Source organism: Taurulus bubalis (genome assembly GCF_910589615.1).
Source record: "Taurulus bubalis genome assembly, chromosome: 18".
In the NCBI taxonomy this organism is placed as follows: domain Eukaryota; kingdom Metazoa; phylum Chordata; class Actinopteri; order Perciformes; family Cottidae; genus Taurulus; species Taurulus bubalis.
In genome coordinates, this window is record NC_136606.1 from 9528600 (window position 1) to 9550273 (window position 21674).

Sequence of the window (21674 nt, forward strand, 5' to 3'; positions counted from 1 at the left end):
TATTGTGTTTGAATCTTCAGACAGAATCGAGCTAGCTACTTTCCTCTGTTTCCAGCCTTTGTGCTAGCTAACCAGCTAAGATAGCAAGCTGCTAACTGTAGCTTCATATTTAGCATACAGACATGATAGGGGTATCGATCTTCCAATCTAACTCTCAGCAGGAAAGCAAATAAGTGCATTTTCCAAAATGTCAAACAATTGCTTTAAAAACTTTTTACTGACAAGGATTAAATTCTTATAGTTCTACTCCAGTAGGTTTATGACAAACAATTGTCAAAAGTGCACGTAGAGTCACAAATGTTTAAGGGGTATTACTGCATATCTATAACGTTGATTTGCTTCTGCAGATCACCTTTATAAGAAATTTACTAATTTATAATAGTGACTTAATCATAAGAAGCCCTTTTTGTGATGCACTCTGCTGTGCCAGAATTACTCACCATCAGTGCTCTGAGAGATTTAGGCATTGTAATATAATGTTAATCATTTCACAATATACATCTTGATGAAATGTACACGTACTGAGCTACGTAATCAGTTTTTTGTGAATATTATTATCCCTAACACTACTGGTAGTCTGCAAACTAATTACACAGACCGGGTTTAGTTGGGAAATGCAAATTAACATTAACATTTGATTTTAAACCCACAAATATACTGTAGGTCTGATTACATTAGGTTTTTACTAACAAGTCACAGAAAAGTGCGATATCGTCTCAAAGCCAAATCTACAGGAGAGGAGTGTGTTTGCTTAATGTAAGCAAAAGATGAGTCAACAAATGACTCCATCTCCTGAATCGGGGGAAGCGTTGTTAGCTGAACGTAGATCTAAGGATCCTCATCTCACGACTCACGCACACATCACACACATCACACACGCTGCATTGCACGGCCGACTCTCCACGCATCACAACTTCTCTCGCGTCCTTACACATTGACGTAACGTGCCACAAAAAACACACTATCACAATTATAAAAATGGAGACAATTAGGAGTACATTTTAAATATCACTAGAGTTAAATGTAAGGTGCAAGATTGATTATAAATGCTGTATAACACTATCTAACTATAGCAGGTGAGCTAACAGGATTTGGTTATTGGCAATGCCATATACATGTATATGCTCAGACAAAATCAGCATTTGGTTATTGCTGGGTCGGATCAGAACCACTCGCTACATCTTGGCAGAGAATGATCAAAACATTTTTTTTTTTAATTCTCATTATAGTGTGGTTTTTGCTCGACTGATGACCCCCCATATAGTGAGGATTTAGGAAACTCTTCCTTAGACTTTGTAAAAGATGCTACAATCAATGCATTGTGCAAGGCTCTGGAGAGATGTGTGCGGTGGTGGAAAATCCCAAATGAAACCAGAACAGTTGTGAAATTCGTGAGGAGAGGCGTGGTGACGACACGTCCTACTGGACTCTGAGGTTATCTATTGTATTAAACAGAGTAAAAAATAACTATTTCTTATTGTGGTAGGTGTACGGTATGTGTGTTAGCCTTCAGTCAGTTTTTCCTCTCAGTGTAAACGTCACTGAGGTGCATCACTCTCCGGCTGCAGGAGTCCTCTTAAAAGCTCTAAGAAAAACAAAAGTAACAAAAGTGCTTTTTCGATGCTACGAATATTTCTTAGTTGTTGGAGTTCATCCTACCGGCAGAGAACAGGGGAGGCGGTGGGGGTAAATGAGGAGTGGGAGGCAGCCCCGCCATGGAGTGCAGCAGGGGAAGAGACAGCTGGGTGCCATGGAGGTGGTGCGGGCTAGAGGCAGCAGCGGGTGTGGTCGCAGACGTGGCGGGGAGCGCCTGGCTGGAAGAGTCCACGGCGGGCGAGGCCAGAGGCTGATGGAGGCCGAGGGGGTCGTTACCGTCGGTAACCATGGGGTTGCTGACACGGAAGCATTTCTCCCTGTGGGCCTTGAGCATGTTGGAGAAGCGGAAGCGCTGGCCGCACACCTCGCAAGGGTACGGCTTCTCCCCGGTGTGGGTGCGGCGGTGGCGCTTCATGTTGGGCCGGCTCGTGAAGCTCTTCCCACAGATCTCACAGATGTACGGCTTCTCTCCTGCACAAAGAGGGACACAAAGAGCTGAACAATACGCCGCCTGAGCACAACCTTCAACAGTTCAGGGTCATGATGTGTGTCAGTGTGTAATTGTTTTAGATGCTGAGCCACTCCATGCCGGCATCGTTTTGTATCCTTGTACACAATTGTTCCACTGATTTATTTGTTGTGTTTATCTGACTTTTATTTGCTTTTATTTATTTTATCTCTGCATCCTTGTAAATGAGGGCCTACCTTCAACAATATCTTGGAGAAATAAAAAATCTAAATATATATATAAAGCTGCTATAATCAAGATTGTTTTGTGAATTTATCAAAATGACGGTGTTATGTAAAACAGGCCACTTGTGGAGGTGAACATACAACGTACCTTTTTTTATTTAGTCTCCCATAGCATTGTATTTAGAAAACAGCACGCTACCTGCCCAGCATCCAATGGTCGACAGACAAAGTTACCAAACTAGCTGGTGTACGTAGTGGAGCATTCAGCAGCTGAAGCCAAATATTTCCTTTTGGAGTCAATGAAGACCAAGACAGAGCTAAAAGGAGACCGAGTATTGGACTTGCATTCATCAAGTGGCCAGAAATATATAAAATTGAAGGTACTCCGAAGAGTTCTTAACCACTAGTTGTGCTATGGAGCTGGGTGGGAGAGTGGGTCTCCATATTGTTTGAACTGTGACCTTAAAATGTGTCAGAAGTAGTGCAAGAAGTGACTCACCAGTGTGTGTCTTCATGTGTTCGTCAAAGTACTGTTTCATGTTGAAGTCCTTTCCGCACCACTGGCACATGAACTGCTTGTGTCCGATGTGGATGCTCATGTGGGATCGCAGCTGGTATTTGTACTGGAAGCGCTCACTGCAGTTCTGAAATGGCACACAATGAACATTTTTACACAAAGTCTTAATCAGAAACAGTCACAAAAAGAGCTCGGAATGGATTTCATTACAATCATATTGTGTAGAATATAATCCTAAATTAAACTGCTCCATAAAAGTGAAAACTAAGACATTCATCTCTATTGTGACATAAAACACATTGAGGCATGTCAGTAATACAATCAAAAGTATTCATTGTGAAATATAAAATGCATTATGGGTACTACACATATGTTAAGTTATGCAAACCGTTCAGAAAAAACCTTAAATAGTTTGAAAACACAAGAATATTGCAAAGTCTTTGCTTTAGAGGAATAGTTCGGCATGGTACTGTAAATATGATGCTACGGTGAGCCAGCAGCAGGGAACTTTTTACAGCACCTTTTTATAACTTTTGGACTGAGCCCGACTAGCTGTTTTCCCCCGTTTCCAATCATTGTGCTAAACTGAGCTAAACTTTTCCTGGTTGTAGCTTCATATTTAATGTGCAGACATGAGAGTAGTATCAATCCTCTCATCTAACACTGCGCTACAAAGTGGATAAGTATATTGTGGCGTTGAGTGACACTGATGCCAGAAAGCAATAAACCAAACAGTTTGACTACCTTACGGAGTTCCAAGTGTATAAAGACAGCAAAATGATTTGTTAATGATAATGATTTATCTTTGATCAACACATCTGGATCTTTGCCTGATCCAAAATCCTTGACTTTAACACATGAGTTAAGGGGAGAACAGCAGCGTATTAAAGGAGCTCAAACCTCACACTTGAAGGGTTTCTCTCCAGAGTGCTGCAGAGAGTGAACCTTCAGGGACATGCTGCGCTTGAACGACTTCCCGCACGTCTCACAGGTGAACGGCATGTCCTTCGTATGAGCTAAAGACACACACACAGACACGCACAGTACAAGATATATGGTTAATGGTATTCAATATTGAGCCACTCAATAGCAGCAGGAAGACAAATAAGCAAACTGCAACCCCAAAATAGCACTAAAGGAACAACACCGATGCTTTTTCATTGGCTAATTACGCTGCTAAGTACAATGGATGCGTCTCATCTGGAAAATAATCTATTTCCTCTGAAGTTTCCACATTGGACTCTCAAGTCACTCATTCAGGAAGAATAAATAGGACTTTATACAAACTCTCTTGCCACTGAATCCCATATTGACAGGGAGTGAGGTAAGAGAGTAAGTCTCTCTGGGAAATAAGATGCTTATCTCCCAAAAAAAAGGAAGTGGAAAGCCCAACACCCAAAACAAATCACACTCAACAATCAGTGGAAAAGGAAGCCTGAAGTAATAAACGGGAACAAAGCGACAAACATCGCTGATGTCACTGTCACTCACCAACCATGTGCTTCCTGACATGAGCCATGGTGTAAAACTTCTTCTCACAGATCTCGCAGGAGAACTTCTTCTCGGCGTAGCCGTGGACGATCTTGTTATGCTCATGTAACGACCACAGCTTTTTGAAGGCCTTGCCACATGTTACACACTAAAGAGGAAGAAAAGAACAAGAAAGAAAAAACAGAACAGGGGTAAAATATAGTTATTACTGGAGCTATTTGGATATCATCTGGAACAGTCTTTACAAACACAATACAAGTGTGTGAGCTTACACAGATACTTGAGTGTTCACTGGACCAAAAAAGCAATTAGAGTCAGTAGATTAAAGCAGCAAATGATCTCCAGGACCACAGCAGGAGTCCAGCTGCTCACTGCCGAGAGCAGCAGACTTTATCATTACTGCCAGTAGACTGTCTATGACTAGTGTTTATATATGTACATGATTCTAGCTGTACATGCACTAATCATTAACTAAATAATACTTTGAGAGCTTCTACCATAACCAAAAGCATACGTTTGTGTCTTAAGTATTATTAATGCAAAAATCACATTTAGTTTCACTGATATAGACTTCACTCTTGACCGTAGACGATGTTGGAAATCAAACCAAATATCAAACGCATTGTCACTTATTTGCTTCAAACCTGGGCTAATGTATAATTTAAGCCTCTTTTGTAGGAACATATTATAACTACATATTGTCACCTTTAAATCAAAGCATTAATTTGAAGTTTTTCCCTAAAACATGCAGCGGGATGCCTGCAAACCTTTGTGCCGAGCTCAGTGGTGGAGGAAGTATTCGTGTCCTTTACTCAAAAGGCAGAATGAGCAAGAGTTTCCAAAGACTGTAGACACCGATACAAAAATAATCCTCTCAATCATCACTTGTGGCCCACTAAAAGTGTGTGATGTAGCACTCTGTATCTACAGAGACCCTCTGCTTGTATTCTCTCTTTTCTTTTAATTTGGCTGCGTTTGGAACGTTTCTTGGCCTCAACTTCTAGAAAAGCTTAGCAGGCAACTAATTGATTAATCAACTAATTTAGAGCCCTTCAGTGTGTGTTGCAGAATCCTAATTTGTAACTAGTAGCTGTCCACATCATTATCTGTGGCTTGTGAACAAGTTAACAGTAAAAGATGACCCAGACGAGTGTTTCAGCACTTGTATGAGCTTCTTTCATGCCGCCAATGACAACATGAGGGTTCCAGAGATTTTTGAGAGACCTGGTCACAGCAGAAAGTGGCACAGCGAAATGTGTTCGTCTTTACCTAAGCAAATAAGCTTGCTTATGAGACAATAAGTTCACACAGTTTATTTGAACATATCTCAACTGTCTACAAACCATTCCTCTTTTGAGTGATAAACAAAGCTAGTGAGCTACAACAGCTTTCTCCTTTTTGGACTCTTCAGCTCTCCGTTCCCTTAATGGTCAGTTATGTAAAGGTTGGCTGTTGGTCAACACTACAAATGTGTGTGTCAAATTGAACTCAAGATGAAAAATTAACATGGATTTACTTTTTTTTTTAAATACAATTTTTAAAAGCGAAGAGGATGCCTTTCATCATAATCTGAATCCTACCTGGATGCTCTTCTCACAGTCGGTCTGTTGGTGCAGCAGCAGCTCGCTCTCCAGCAGGAAGCGTTTCCCACAGTTATTGCAGATCTGCATGCGGTTGTGAGTAACGTTCATGTGTTTTTCCAGGTACCAGCGGTTGTTGAAGACGCGAGGGCATTTCTTACATGGGAAATGTTGCTTCTCCTCCAGCCTCACCTTCTGGACCAGGCCCTCTGCATCCAGCGTCCTCTTCCCGCCCTGCCGCTGGTTGGCCAGCTTGGCCTCTGCCAGTGTCTGCCGCATGGAGGCGGTGGTACCCGCAATGGCAAAGGCTCTGGTGCCCCGGCGAGTTCGATCCATCAGGGTCGGCTGCTCCAAGCCTGGAATGTTTAAAGTGTTCTCCTCCTCTTCCTCATCTTCCTCCTCTTCTTCCTCCTCACTGCTCTGTCCTAGTATGTCCCCTCGCTTCGGCTCATCGTCATCCTCTTCTCCACCCGTGTCGTCATTCTCCACCTCGTCGTCCTCGCCTTCTTCTGAATCTCTCTCGTTGTCGCGGCAACAAGCAAACATGGCGGCCGCCTCTGTGGCGTTTGCTGATTTGGTCTCCGGCCCCTTTGACACGTTAAGGGTCTGGTTGTTGAGGTTGACTTCAACAATGATCTGGTCTCTGTTGAAGGAGGCGTGGGTGTCGGCAGTCTTTGACTCCTCTCCGTTGCTCTCGACTTTGCACAGAGCCCCCACACCTGCGCCGGCCCCGCCCCCTGACGCGTCCTCCTTCTGGTAATACTGCTTCTGTTGGGAGGCCGTCTTGCCCGCCTCCTCCACTCTCACAGAGAACGGGCTGCTGCCGTCCCTCTTGTACAACCTCCCCAGCTCCGACTCCTGTTTGATCTCCGGGTACAGCAGGCTGGAAGGCATCGCTACAGAAGCTGGGTCACCGCCGCCGAGCCCTTCCTGATTGGCCATATCTGCGCAGGTGGTTCTCAGCGACTGGCTGCTAATGAGGTCGCGACAGGAGGCTGCGATGTCGCTCATTTGAAGCAGGGTAGCTGCGTTGAGCACGTCGCGAACAGTGCGGCTGCTCACCAGCAGTTTGGAAGTGTAAATAAAGTTGAGGATTTGCTGCAGGCCCTGTGAGGTCAGGGCGTCCAGCGACAGGTCCACCCGCCGCAGCTGTTTGCTTTGTGCAAAAAGGGAGTGGAAGAAAGGGCTGTAGGCCGCCAGCACGCCCTTGTGGGCCGGGAAGGTGCTGTGCTGACGCACCAGAACGATGTCGACGTCACACAGGTCAGGCTGGAAGAGGCGCTGCTCATTCAGCCTGTCCATCAAACAGGTGAAGTGCAGAGCCACATCCTCCACCAGGGAGAACTCAGCAGAGGGGAAGTCTGTGGTCTTTTCCACTATGAGCTGAAGATGGAGGGAGAAAGAGAGAGAAAAAGGTTAATATGGAAAATATTATCATGGAGCAATATGACTAGTTAATGCTTCAACATATCGTGATTATTTGTATGTATGTATGTATGTATGTATGTATGTATGTATACACACACACACACACACACACACACACACACACAGTATCGCTTTGTCTTCTTATGTCATACAACTTTCTTGTCATATCACAAAACATATATCTTCTTAAAACAGAACAGTTGATTTCTATCACATGACATTGTCATTATTCTGGGATTTGACCTCGACCTAGAGGCATAAATCTATAATAAATTCTAAATAAATCCATCCTACAGTAGTTATTATCCAGCAGTGTTCTTCATGATTTTCTGTTTGCAGTCATATACTGCATGCATGCTACACGATACGATACGAGAAATCTAAAAGGTGTAACCCTCAGCGCTCTGTGCAAAGTCCTCAACTTCCCAAGGTGGGTTTATTTTAGCACAGGAAGGGCAGGGTTTCGATCCAGACGGGATGCGAGTGGGGACAGAGCAGCAAACACACACACACACACACACACACACACACACACACACACACACACACACACACACACACACACACACACACACACACACACACACACACACACACACACACACACATACTTATGAGATGTGCAATCATGCACAAAAAACACAAATGCGCACACACAAGCACACAGACACACAACAAACACAAACACATTGTCTGGTCTCAGCAAGGACTGACTGCTCTGCATTGGTATTCAGAGCCATCTCCCCCCCATTAGCCGGCTCTCTCAGCACACCCACTCGCTACAATGTCTCTGTGGAATGGAGAATTATGCACAAGACAAAACACGTCCGGAGAAATAATTAGGGAAACCATGCCGAATAAATACTAACTAACACTGCAAACAATTAATGGAATTTGTCATTCTAGGCATCTCTTGAAGGCAGAATAGGATGAGTATTAATATAAACCTTGTTTTGGCTGGAGATGGTATAGCTGTGAGCCATAATTACATCTCTTATTTACAGTTGCATGTGCAGGACAAGACACACTAAATTAATAATACATTTTAGGACAGTAACTATTATGGCAGTTACTGAAAAACTCACATTGCTGCCGAACATTTTTTCTGTTTAAGATCAATGAAATTACTTAATTGTTAAAGCTGGAAAATGGATTTGCATTTGGTCCTAACCTTCAAAATATGGCCTGTTTGAAGAATTCAATTATGGAAGTGTTAGATTTATTCATAGTTTTGAGCTGCTAAATTGGACTCTGAGCCAGAGAGGAGTCAAGATCGGGTTATCTATCCCCGTGCAAGGCTACAGACGTCGCCCAAGGGCAAAACGCTGCAGCCTTAATCAGATCAAGTGTAAGTTGCAGACTGGAAGTTATGCTGCTTTAGCAATAATGATCTGTAACTTCTTCTGAGATTCAAATAGGACAACGCTGTCAAAGTATTCTATAGGATGAATAATATTAATCGATTCAAAACATCGTTAGCTTAGCGTCAAATTGAAAGAACCAACTATATTTTTAAGGTTTGATGATGGGTGCATTTCCATGGTGTTTAAAATTGTAGATTTAGTTCATATTACTTCAAACAGAACATGCTTATTCCTCTACGGGGAATTAATGATTAGACTCATTAATGAGTCTGAAAATTTGATCCTCTGGATTTGAAATGCAAAATAATGATGTTTGCCATATGCACCTGAAAAACAAGACTCCAAATGAGTTCCCAAATGATTTCCCACTGTCTACAGAAGTCTTTATGCTCTCATACTTAGCTTACAATGGGGCATTATAGGCACATATTTTATTTTGCATGCACATCATAAATTATAGAAATTATTGCCAAAGAATAATTGAATTTGAGCAAACAAGAATCTGTTCTATATCATTTTCTATCATCTACATTAGCATACCATAATAATCTGTCTCACTCATTTGCCTTCTCAATTAAGAATACAAATATTTAAATGTAATTTCTGTTGATACTACAACCACCACCACAGGGCGAACAAAAAATGCTAGCTGTTTTAACTGTAACCGAGTAAAGAAATTATACTGTGATTATTTGAAAACGGCTGAACGACTCGCCAAATTAGAAGGACCCGTAATCAAAATGTTTCCAGAAAGTTCAAGACCTCACATTCCGCTTCCTTTAAAAACATGACACAAAATGATCTTAGGCCTGATCCCACGATCCCCCTAGAGCCTAAAACCCTGAACCCTCAGGGACTTACTGAGGTCACCTGTAAAAATGGTTGAGTGTGAGAGACAGTAAGGCTCGAAATGGTGTAAATACAAAGATATTGTTGGATGTATCGTCACATTTTTAAATTATTGTGCCTAAACATTGGAGTGGCTTCAGATATCAGAATGCCTTGAAATGGAAGTCTACATGATTTCTTTTCAAATATTTATATTTAGATCCATTTTGTGGGAGGTAACTGAATCACCCATAGTAAACCAACAAATAGAGTAATTTCTTTTAGCTAAATCTAGATTAATTTAGTGGGAGGAAACCGGGGTACCCGGAGAAAACCCATGAACCAGAACCTGGCTGTGGAGCACCAATGCAGTGTCTGCCGAGTAGAGATAGGTCCTCCGCACACGCCTTGGGGAACATGGTTGTCCTGCGGGTGCTCCCATTGGGGCCAAAGGCGGGAAGCGGTGCAGCCTGGTTGCTTTGGGAAGTGGTCGCAGACGGTCAACATTCATGTTGGGTTTCAGACAGCTGCGTCTCAGTAAACGGTTCTGCTCCTTGGCTGGTCTGGGTATTTGTTCAACCCTTTGGATCTCCTCAATATTGTGCCTCTGTGCAGTTTAATCGGTAGCCGGACCTCTCAGAATCAACAGTGGAGCTAGTGCCTGCTGCTGCCAAAGCGTCTTCTAGCCTGGTAAATACAACAAACTACAGTTTTTGCATATATAATATGACTATATATAAAACTTTATAAAAGGTGTGATATCAAATAGCTTCTGCAGCTCCAGACACATTGTTTTGGGTGGCAAAATGGCTCTTTGGATAGGAAAGGTTGCCGACCCCTGAGTTAAGCAGATGACATTGACGGTTGCAACTTGCCACCTAGAAATGAGAAGCCTGCTCTTGTGTATTTTTGTGTGAAATCCAACACCCATTGTTTGAAATAAAAGTGCTAAAGATTTTGAGTGGCAGCTAAACCCGTATACGTGCCGTGAGAACGGACTTAATAAGTTTAATCGAGCACTCAAAGTTAAGGCATGAATTCCATAACGCAGAGATTGCCTCTTTTAAACTATAAACTGCACTGTATCCTTCTACAGCAAAAACAATCAAATACTGCTGAATGTAAGAGGGGTTTCAGTCAGTGGATGAATGCGTTATTTTCATCATTAAAACTATGTAATCCAAGAGCAGATAGTTGTAGCTACAATGCAGACGCTGCGTATGTCACAATATGCAATAAAGACAAAGACATATTGTTTCATTTCATCATATGACTGGCTATAACCAAACAAATAGAGTGAGTATTTTGCAATTAAAGACCGCATCCAACTCCCTCGATCTTTGTCCGTCATTATCTCCCCTTCTCTCTTGCTCAGAAATGTCAGGGTGAGAGCTTGTTTGCTGTCATTAGAGGGAGCGCCACCTTTAACCAGCCTCTCACTCAGATGCCTCCCAATACATTATTCATATCTGGCCTGACCTGTGACAAACACGCAGAGGGGGGATTACTGACGCACCCAACAAGAGGTGTCATTTAAACGGGCTTCAATCAAAGCTCCCTTCACACTCATTTAATCTGCCAAACACAACATGCTCTTGCATTGTGGAGGCCCCTGAGGTCTTGATGTCTTTTAATTCAATAGCCATATCATTTAAATATATAATCTATACAATATGTTATTTATTTTACTGTGGAAGATGTACTGTGCCCTTTACATCTTATAGCAAAGTTATTTGAGTAAATAAGTAAACATGAAAAACAGTATTTATACCATTAAATGCTCTTCACACTGCACAGCAGACTGCAGTGTTTAATACACTACCGGAATAGTTTGACGACTTCCTGAGTAAACAATCTCACCACAATGTCTATTTAGTTGCTTCCGATCATGTGACATGGTCTCCAACAGACGATTTAATCACTGATCCAACTTAACCAAATGTGCGCCTTTTCATTGCTTGTTTTTCCAATTCAAAAATCATACTAATTGGGCTGATGAATGCACAAGTACCCTGAAAGGTCACAACTGACAACAAACCAAATCTAGAGATCCATTGTTTAACTGCTCTAATGGGGTTTCACTCACGTATTCGCCAGACATCACATTTGCCCAATTTTTTGGGAAGATAATTAAGGCATCTAAAAAAGAAAAAGACTTCCCTAACTGGCCTGATGGCAATACTTTAATTAAAATGAAAAGTTTGATACTTTGAAACTATTTTACCACTAATCCAGTTTTGATGAAGCCATGATGAATGATGCACAGGATTACTGCTTGGCCCAAGAGGAGGCTGCTTAATTCAACAGATGGAAAAAACAAAAACACTTTTGGCTAATTATTGCTGTTGCTTGCGCTATATTCAGTGATGGTCAGACTCCGAGGTGCAAGTCAAGCTCACAGTCAATGTGTCAATCAAAGCTTGTGATATAAAAGTAACTGGCGAATCGTCAGCTAGCTCAGCCATGTCAGGGTCGCTGGTATGCACTTGGCAGAGGCCCGGCTCTTGGAGCCGAGCCAGACAGAGCCGAGTCCGACAATGAAATCCCTCTCTCTGATTTTACTTTACTGGTGAGAATGCCCTTTACTACTCTGTAAAGTTTGCGTCTCCGTCCCTGTGGCTGTGCTGTGACCTCCACAGAGCTGCCATTTTAAAAAGTCTGTTCACTTTAATGTAGTTGACTGTGTGGCCACCTGTAACAGCAGCCTTGACTAAAGTAAAGCTGGATAATGTCTTAAATGTTTATCCCTTTCAATGTTTCTCGTGTGTTCAAATGAAGCTACCGGTTCCCCAAAATGCTATTCCGCTGCTCATAAGTCTGCCGCCATGTCAGACGGCACACTTATGAGCAGAGAAATAAAAACGGCATCTACCTTGACGATCTTGTTTGCTTGCTGAGGTGAACAGACTGATCCATTAGCGGGGGCCAATGTCAGAGCACAGCACAGAGTTGTGGACACATCGATAGTGCGAGGGAGGGCAGGTTGCATTCAGTCTCAGGGGGAAACACAGCGGGGGTTAAAGCTTTCTGTAAGCCTGCAAACAAACTAAACTCAGTGTCCTCTCACATCACCTTCTTCATCTTTCTCAACAAACATCTGTGGGCAATGTAGACAATATAGTTGTTGTAAGATACATATACCTTGCAAATTATTTGAACAGTCAGACATTTGGATTATTCACCATCAAGTTTTAGTGCAGTGGCTAATATTAATATAATTATAGTATAACACTTTCTGGGAAGACACGCACAATGATATATGGAATAGAACAAAACAATAGTCATCTCTAACTGCGCAAATGTAATATTATTATTACAAAATCATTTTTTGTGAAATCGTATTACAATTAAATCATTTTGCTGCGTTATTTTCTAAATAAATGACTTCGACCAGGAGTGTCGCTTTAATGTATAACATCATAATTACTTTCAGTTCACATTTAATGTGTGATTTTGCATAAATGAACCGCTTTGTAATTTAAATTGATATTGGAAAATGTTGTTGTTGTCATAATGATATCCACCATTTTACCCAGCACTAACTTCTATTATTATTTGTCAAATTAATACATATTTTTATTAAATATATATATCACAATGTCCAATTACTACTTTTTTCCTGGAGCTTTCGATGGAGTTTGCTCAGTTGTCATTCATTCCCATAAATCACCCGTTATCACATGACCAAAACTCAATATTTAACTCACGTGATGGCAAGTAAACCATCAAGGCAAGACTCGTCTGTCGGACTTGTGAAAAACGGCCATCACAATTTCCCAGAGCACAAATGGTTCGTTTTACCCAACCGACAGCCCCAAAATGAAAAATATTCAGTTTACAAATATTAAAATCAGAAAAAAAGATAAACTGCATATCTTCTCTTTCTATAAACTGGAACCACAAACATCAAGCATTTTCGCTTGATAAATTACTATTATGAGATTATACACATTTTTGATTTATTGTTTTGTCAATCAACGCTTTTATCACAAAATGCATTAGTCATAAGTTGCTTTTATGGTTATTTTAGACCAGAACTGATACAATTAGTGTAATTATTGATTAGTTGATCCAAAGCAGTTCTTTAAATTCCACCAAACTACTTCAAAACAAACCCTTTAAAACAAGTGCAACTTGCTGAATGTCAAACTGTCCGTATGCACAGTGAAGTTTCCACTTGGGCATCACCATCGGAAATAAAAAGAGATCACCCAACCAGCCACAGCCATGGAGACAGCAATCCCTTGAGCTCAGGCTTCAGTCCCTCTTGTCACCAAAGGGGGGAGGGGGGTCGTGGGCCACTTCCACCCACGGAGCTCTTCAACCTACAGTAAAGAGCACACTCAGCAGCCCTCTTCACAGCGAGGCCTCCTGCTGAGGGCCTCGGCGTGACTGACACCCGGAGGAAGGAGAGTGGGCACCGTGTCAGGCCTCATCTCACTCACGGGCATTGGACATGGTAGGAGAGCAGAACACACACAGATCCCCGAGTCATCACCAGCGCAGACGAGAGCAAAAGCATGACAGGCTCGAACGCAAACTCTCCACAGAGAGATCACCCGGCTACAACGGCAAGTTTGGCCTCGCAGTAACGGCAAAGTGCTCCTACTTGGCGGGATATGGATCAGGTCACGTGTAAACACAACCACGCAGAACGAGACAAGGGCATGTCATTTCTGGCACAGTCCAATCAGACAGCCATTAAAAAGTCATCAGGCTAATGACTGACACCGTGTCCTCTGTGTGCTCAGCAGACCTTCCCTGCTGCCGAGGCCAAACGACAGACAGGTTAAGTCCCAGAGAAGCCGAGCCAGAGAGGCGAGTTCTGATTCTCTGGGTGAGAATCGTGGCTTAATCCTCGAGGTGTTATCTGGTCGAGCATACAGGCCCGGGCAAGACTGGCATGGACGGAAAGCATTCTGCCAAGTTGTCAGTGTTTATGTCCAGTCATGGATGGATTACTGAACAGGCCTATTGGGTACTAGCCAGGGCCTCCATTTACTGTAGAGCGATTGTCTTTATTTTGGAGAGGCAAATCCAATGACACAGAAATGCAAAAGGTAAAACAACCACAAAGATACATAAACAGGCTACAAAGTGACGCATAAGGACTCCAAAAATGCGCAACAAACAGTCTTTTAGTCTGGCTGTGTTGCTCCAGTGTTCGAGGGGTGGGGGGGCTTTTATACGTCTGTGCTGCTCATAATCCGTCCATGTGTCTAGTGGAAGATTTCTCCTCTGTCTGCAGCCTGCACTCCCTCCTCTGCTCTCCTCTGCTCTCTAAATCCAATCAGCACAGAGACCCAGCATTGACCTTGAGGTAGAAGAAGCATATACAGTAACAGATGCACGAGCACACGTCTGCAACCCCGAACGCCCATGCAAGCGTACCTGCACATAATCATGCATTTGTGCCCACGTCAGTACACAGGAAATAAATAAATCTGCCGTATGCGTTGACACTGCTGATGCATGCAGAGAGGATCTTAAATGTGCCCGGGCTCACATTATCCTGTTATCAAACATGTTGCTCTTAGGCGAGCCAGACTGGTAATATCACGAGAGACAAGGTCTCACTTTTAACAAGCCCTGCGGTGATCGTTAGAACGTCTATGATAAAAAAAAAAAAAATCTCATAAAAATCAATGTTCAATGACTAAAGGGGGAAGCAACAGCAGCGGTCGGCAGCATGCTCACTGCTGAGGTCAAACGCGACACGGTCACATTAAAGTGGAGTTTAACGCTCATCGGGATGACACTTTCTATCTGATAATCGTACTAAGGCGGGTAGTTACACCTTGTGGCTATGGGATTATGTCATTCAGAAAATTAATGGTGCACGTGATGCAGATTGGTGGAAAAATCTGTCCTCATAGATCATCCAAACTCTGTATTATGAGAGACTCTTGGAAATCTGAATATAAAGCTAAACACATGGACACATTGTGCTATACTAAACATACCCATTACCTCCCTATCTGGCTCTTTAGATGCTCGATACTCCGCTATGGTTCACCAGGTAGCCGCTTACGTTGCCTGTCTGCTGCTTGGTGCTCCGCAGATAACGATCAGCGGTCAAAAGAAAAGAGCTATACATCACAAACTGAACGGCCTCGAGTCATGGGAACTGAATGTGATTTCAGGTAAATGTGTACAGCAGCACAATTTCAGATGCAGCAAAAGGCGAATCCTAAATGACTTTAAAATGAGCTGCTAGTTTTTCACTTCTCTCTTTCCACTACTTTAGCTAATTATTTTATTCCCCTCGGGCCATTATAACATTTAACTTTCTTAACCACAGCATTCACTGCTGGCTGCAATTAATAAAAGACAATATTATCAGCATTAGTGCTGCTCTAATCCCAGACATCCCATCTCCCCTCCACACTGTAGGCTTTTCCCAGTCCTAATCTAGCAGCGTGGACTCGCCCCAGTCGTGCCCTGGTGGAGCTCTCCACCAGCTTTCACCTTTAGATTTAAATACATTTCCATCTATATGTTAATGCACCACAAGTGACAAGTCAATCTACAACTGATACGCGTTTACCCGAGCATGAAATTGGGATGCACAAACAAAAATAAGGATGAGAACAGCATGAGCAGCATCTTGGCGACGTACAGTACATTAAAATTTGGCAACGTGAGCAGGATTGCCTCGGCTACATGATTTGTGAAGCGCTTTTCCCGGCTTGTCCTTTGAACGTGCCGGACAACGGCGAGTTTTATCAGTTTGGTGAAGCTGGCGACAGTGCGTGTCGGCCAATCAGGGGCGATGTTGAAAGGAGGCATCAATGGGCGGTCGTCTGGAGTTGGGATGACTCGGACGAGCAGTTGGATAATCAAAGAAGCGGCCTGGAGGCGGTTGTAGGGGGGCAGCGATGAGGTTGGACTGTTCCGCACTGAAGCTCTGCCAGGAAGTTTGTGTCTGGGCCGATGAGCTGGGAGAGGAAGCGCTGAGTCAGGAAGCCTGGCCAAGAGAGCGGCCCGTGGTGCTGGCATCTCCTACTCACACACACGTTACAGCGCTTCACACACCAGCACTCTGCTGAAGTCATAACACACTGTTCCCAAGCCAGCGTCGCACACGCATGTGCACAACGGCGCGCACACACACACACACACACACACACACACACACACACACACACACACACACACACACACACACACACACACACACACACACACACACACACACACACACACACACGCACACGCACACACGCACGCCTGCTGTCCATGCATTCATCAGCAAAGACAGGAGATGCAACGGCAAATACCTGTGGCACAACAAAGTGTGGAGGTTCTGCACAAACAAGATATGTCTATTTGTAAAATATCATGGAGGAAAAAGATCAGAAATTCCGATTTATCTAAATATGTACGGCACAAAGAGTGAAAGATGCACCTTTGAGGTGATCTTCTCGAGACTAAAGATCATTCTGAGCAGCGAACAGTTGCAGACATACCCGAGGGCAATTACACGGGATGAAACTGGGATATCTTCATTACCTCTTTTATAGTATGAGACTAAAGAGGCTAACGCGAGACTCTAAAGAGCCCCTTATCAGAGGGATCTCTCTGGTGTCGCAATACTGTGTGTCTGTGTGTGTGTGTGTGTCTGTGTGTGCGTGTGTGTGCGCGCAGATGATATGTTTGATGAGAAGGTCAGAGAGGACGGAGAGAGAAAAAAAATAGGTAGGAGGAGCATCGGCTTTCTACAGCCGCACCAATCAATGGACGGCAGAGAAACGGTGAATATGAGCAGAAAGGAATAGTTAGACATTTTTGGGAATGTATTTTTGTTTTCTATTGGAGAGTTGGACAAGACGACTGATACCACCACTCTCACAATAACTGTACATTTAATATGGAGCTAAAGCCAGTGACCATTAGCTAGCTAGTTTTGCTCAGACTGGAAACAGTAACTAAATCCTTCAAACTGAGCTGCTAGCCATTTGTCCAGACTTTATGCTAAGCTAACCAGCTGCTGGCTGGAGCTTTATATTTAGTGGCAGGCTACCGATCTGTCCTTATCTAACTTTCTGCAAGAAAGCCAGTAGGTGAATTTCCCAAAATGTGAAACTAAACATTTAAAAAAAAGGTAAAAAAAAGTTTTTAAGAAATAAGTGATTGGTTTTAGTATAAAAAAATATTGTGATGAAAGGGGTATACTTTTCAAACTGATCTGCACACATTCTTTCCTAACATTTGCACTTCTCTCAACCTTCAGATAAACAGCATGAAATGGGTGATTCGGAAGAATGTCTGTACAAACTAAACATTAACCAAATATTTGTGATGACTATCAGATCAAGCATCCCTACTTCTCTGCTTGGCAGTTCTCTAAAAACAGCATAAAAACTCATTTCCATCATCCTCATAAGTCTCTCGCTGGCCTGAATTCAACTAAAAGCTATCAGATCACTTTAAACAGAAAACTCTCAATACCTTTAAACGCCTGACAGTAAAAAAGGCTAATCAAAATCCACATAAAGTTGGACAAAAGAAAAAAGCCGTTTGGCCTCTATGACAATGGGGTTTTAAGTTCTGTTTTAAAAAGTGCCATACAGGGTTGAATTAGTTTGTTAGTTTCTGAGATGAAAAGACGCCGACAGCAGCTTGTCCTGCTAGGAAACAATAAAAATGGATTTATACAAAGAGTAAACTCAACCTTAATCACTTGGGAAAACTTGTACCATTTTCACCAACAAGAACAAAAGAAAGCTTGCATAAGCCCAGTGAGTTTGACCTTGCTCTCTGCAGCCGCGTCCACCGTTTCTTAATCTCGAGGGCCATAAATCAGCAGCACCTATACAGTGGAGTCAGAGTTTCCAAGGAGAGCAGCCTCCTACCAGGGGCCGAGGATGTCTGCTGGAGTTTGTTGCCCGGGCTCAGGAATGGCCGCACTTGTCCTGAGGACTAAAGACAGCTTCCTTGCTCAGCACCCAGAGACAGTGACGCCTCAAAGTCAAGGGTGGGCAGGAATGCCCTGAATAGGCAGTTACGTAAAACTCACAGCACCCTGCGAGGAGAGAGAAGAAACTACTCGGGACCAACTAAACAGCGTGGGATGAAGTAGCGCTGAGCGGTATGATTATCGAAAAAGTGTGCATGGAAGTGACACAGATTTCACAAATCCACCAAATTAGGTGAAAAACTAAAACAATCGTTTGAAGAAGAGAATGGAGGAGAGACAATGGGCCTCTGGGCAGAGGACAAGTAAAAGCCACCTGGACCCTGACATAAGAGAAACACCCGCACAGACTGAAAGAGACAAAATGACTACAAACAACACGACCACACCGGTCACGTTGTTCATAGTCATTTTGAGTCAAAATATACTTGTTTCGTGTCTCATTGTCGTCGTTTCATGTCTCTTTTTACTTATTTTGTGTTTTACTGGTTTTACTGGTTTTCCAACTAGAAGTGTGAAGGGTCACTTCATACAGACGCTCTGGGCTAAGGGCCACCTGACCCCGGTAATAATAATGGTTAAAATGGTAGGCCTGTTCGGTAATCCACCCATGAATAAGGGAATTTGTGGATATGAAGTTATTGATAAAAACAAAATTAGCGGGAGACTAATCCGCTTTTGATGTCAACAAAGTAATTGCAGAAATTATCTGGGGCATGTTTACCAAAACAGTCAAAAGACACAATATCTCTCATCACCGGAGCATTGTATTCGCCAAGCACACTTTGCACTTTGTCTGTCACAGCTTACTCTCATGCGCACACAAAATAAAACGTTGAAAAGAGAAAAAAAACAGACCAAAACCTCTCTCTCCCACCAGAAGCCACCCAGCGAGCACCAGGGCTAACCCCACTGACCTGACCCAGATATTAACCCAAGCCTCCAGATGTGAACGCGCGCTGGGATTACTCCACCACTGCATCAAGCTCCACATGCTTTCCTAATGAGGCATCCTAATATGACCCTGGAGACAGAGCGGACTGTCTGCCTCACTATCTGCCTCCATTCCCAGAACTCTATCAGTCTGTCTGTGCAGGATCATCTTCATATAATGCAAGGGAAATAAGCACACACAAAAATAATATCACTGTGAGACTGTAAAAGTGAAGAAAAAGAAACTGAACCCATGTAGCAGACAAAACACACCACAAAACTAAACATGATTCCTCAAAACAGCAAACTGCTGTGACTATCAAACACCATCATGGGAGCATTTAAACTGCACTAGGACACTTCCAAGGATGACGTGCTGAATATTCAGACACCTCTGTCACCTGCAACAGAGTGAAGTTATCAAACCACGAAGAGTGACATCTCCTTCCTCTCCTAGACGACACTGAGGATGCATGAACGTCAACGCGAACTTGTCCTGCAGCGGCTGCCGGAGAGAAAGAAGCACTTTCCCTCGCGCCGTTCTACGTTTGCACCCGTCACGACCTGAGCCCTTTTTTTTGCAGGAGCGCCCTGATATGAAAGAATTTAACTCCTTCTCCGCATCAATGTAGCTATTGTAGCCATTGCATTCTTTCGGCAGCTTCAATTTCCCCACCAACTTGTGCCGCGTCGGCAAGTTACAAACTTCGGGCTGGAAAGCACGGAATACACGGTGGTGACAGCCGGCGGTACGAACACACGGAGAGGCGCAAAGTGCGCTAAGTTTCATCGGCCTGCTAAGTAGCTCAAATTTGCAAGAGATCAAAGAGGGACACACACACACACACACGCACACACACACACACAAAAAATAAACAAAAATGCAGCGCTCTCCTCCGCCTACCATTTTGATCCAGCGTTTCGAGGCTCAAAGGAGTCCCAGAATAACTCCTTTCGCACCAGTTTTCCCTTCGCCATGAAAATGACCGTTGAATGATCACATTTCTTCAGTGTTTGCCTTATCCTCAATCTCCTTTCCCCCCCGTGCTGCTGTAGCATTCAGACAGACAAAAATGCAGAGGCTGCTTTTGCAGAAGGAATTGGTGATTGGAGCTCGGGGATCATATGGGCTTTTTGTCAGACGTTTTTAAAGGGACACGGTACCGTTTACCGTGGAGTTGCGAGACAGACGCTTTTCTTTGTACTCGGGGCTACTTGGATGGGGTTGGTTTCTTTTTCCTTTTTTTTCTTTTTGTTTGGCGTGAGCAGGGGAACTGTGGGAAGGACACGCAGCCATATGGCGCAAAACCCGGGTGCGCTTCCCACTCTCGCTGTGCGCTCGTGCAACGCTGTGACGTCACGTGGGCAAAGAGCTGCGGAGGTTCAGGACGTTCATTCATTTCCTATGTTGCAGAAGTCATTGTAACTTCATTTAGACCACATGTTAATGTTGTGTTGCGCCATATGTCGGCCCGTCATGACTTATGCATGACCATGTCGCTATAGCTGCACGCATGAAACATATCAGGGTCACACTAACCTCCTATGGTGCCCTGGGCCTACAATTTGTCAGGATTTTTGCATCACATAACCATATTATAAACGGTCATAATAAAGGTGTTAAAGCTAGACCTGGGGCCCCCTCTGCATGACAGGGCCTCTACATTAAGTAATAATAAAATAAGTAGGGCCCCTATCATTTCTGTTCATGTTGTGTTTATGTGGTGCATACATACAAATGCCAAATGCCACTAGGGTTGCAATTAACAATACTTTAAACTATTGCAAATAGTTTTCTCAATTAATCAATTAACCTGACATCAATTGACCTGACATCAGAAAATGGGGGAAAATACTCCAGAGACGACAATCAAAACAATATCTTGTTCTCTTCAAAAACACAACAGATATTCTGTTTACCATGATATGTGCAAATGTGCCAAGAACAATCAATTATCCGATAGTTGGCTATTCATTTTCTGACACAACATTGGAGCCTCCATGCATGTGAGGGTCTGGAGCCCCGGACCAGTTGCCCAGTTAATAATTCAGCCTTGTCTTTAACCCCCATGATGGATCCCTGAACCCCATTGCTATCGCTCATTCCTGAGTAGACTGCATGGAGTAGAAGTCAATACGCACATAACAAGGTGGGAAAAAAATTGATTGTAACCTAGAGCAAGTCCCATTCATCACTTTATGTCTCGGACTCAGTGGAGCCCACAACACCAGTGTGGATACAGTGAAGCTGTCCACTCAACCAAAGATGACAAACGTCTTAAAACTAATTTGGCATGAAAAGGTTTTTAATCTAGAGTGTGTTCATT

The 21674-nt window shown here is 43.2% G+C and overlaps 1 protein-coding gene across 1 annotated transcript; it reads right to left on the minus strand.

Annotated features, from left to right (window-relative positions):
- Positions 1-1636: 1636 nt before the first annotated feature.
- On the minus strand, positions 1637-20325 carry zbtb47b (zinc finger and BTB domain containing 47b; the record flags this gene model as incomplete). The annotated part of the gene is made up of 6 exons (XM_079234353.1): positions 1637-2067; positions 2789-2933; positions 3707-3822; positions 4298-4445; positions 5878-7285; positions 20252-20325. The coding sequence occupies 6 exons, from the start codon at positions 20323-20325 to the stop codon at positions 1637-1639; spliced, it is 2322 nt and encodes a 773-aa protein (XP_079090479.1).
- Between the last annotated feature and the right edge of the window lie 1349 nt (positions 20326-21674).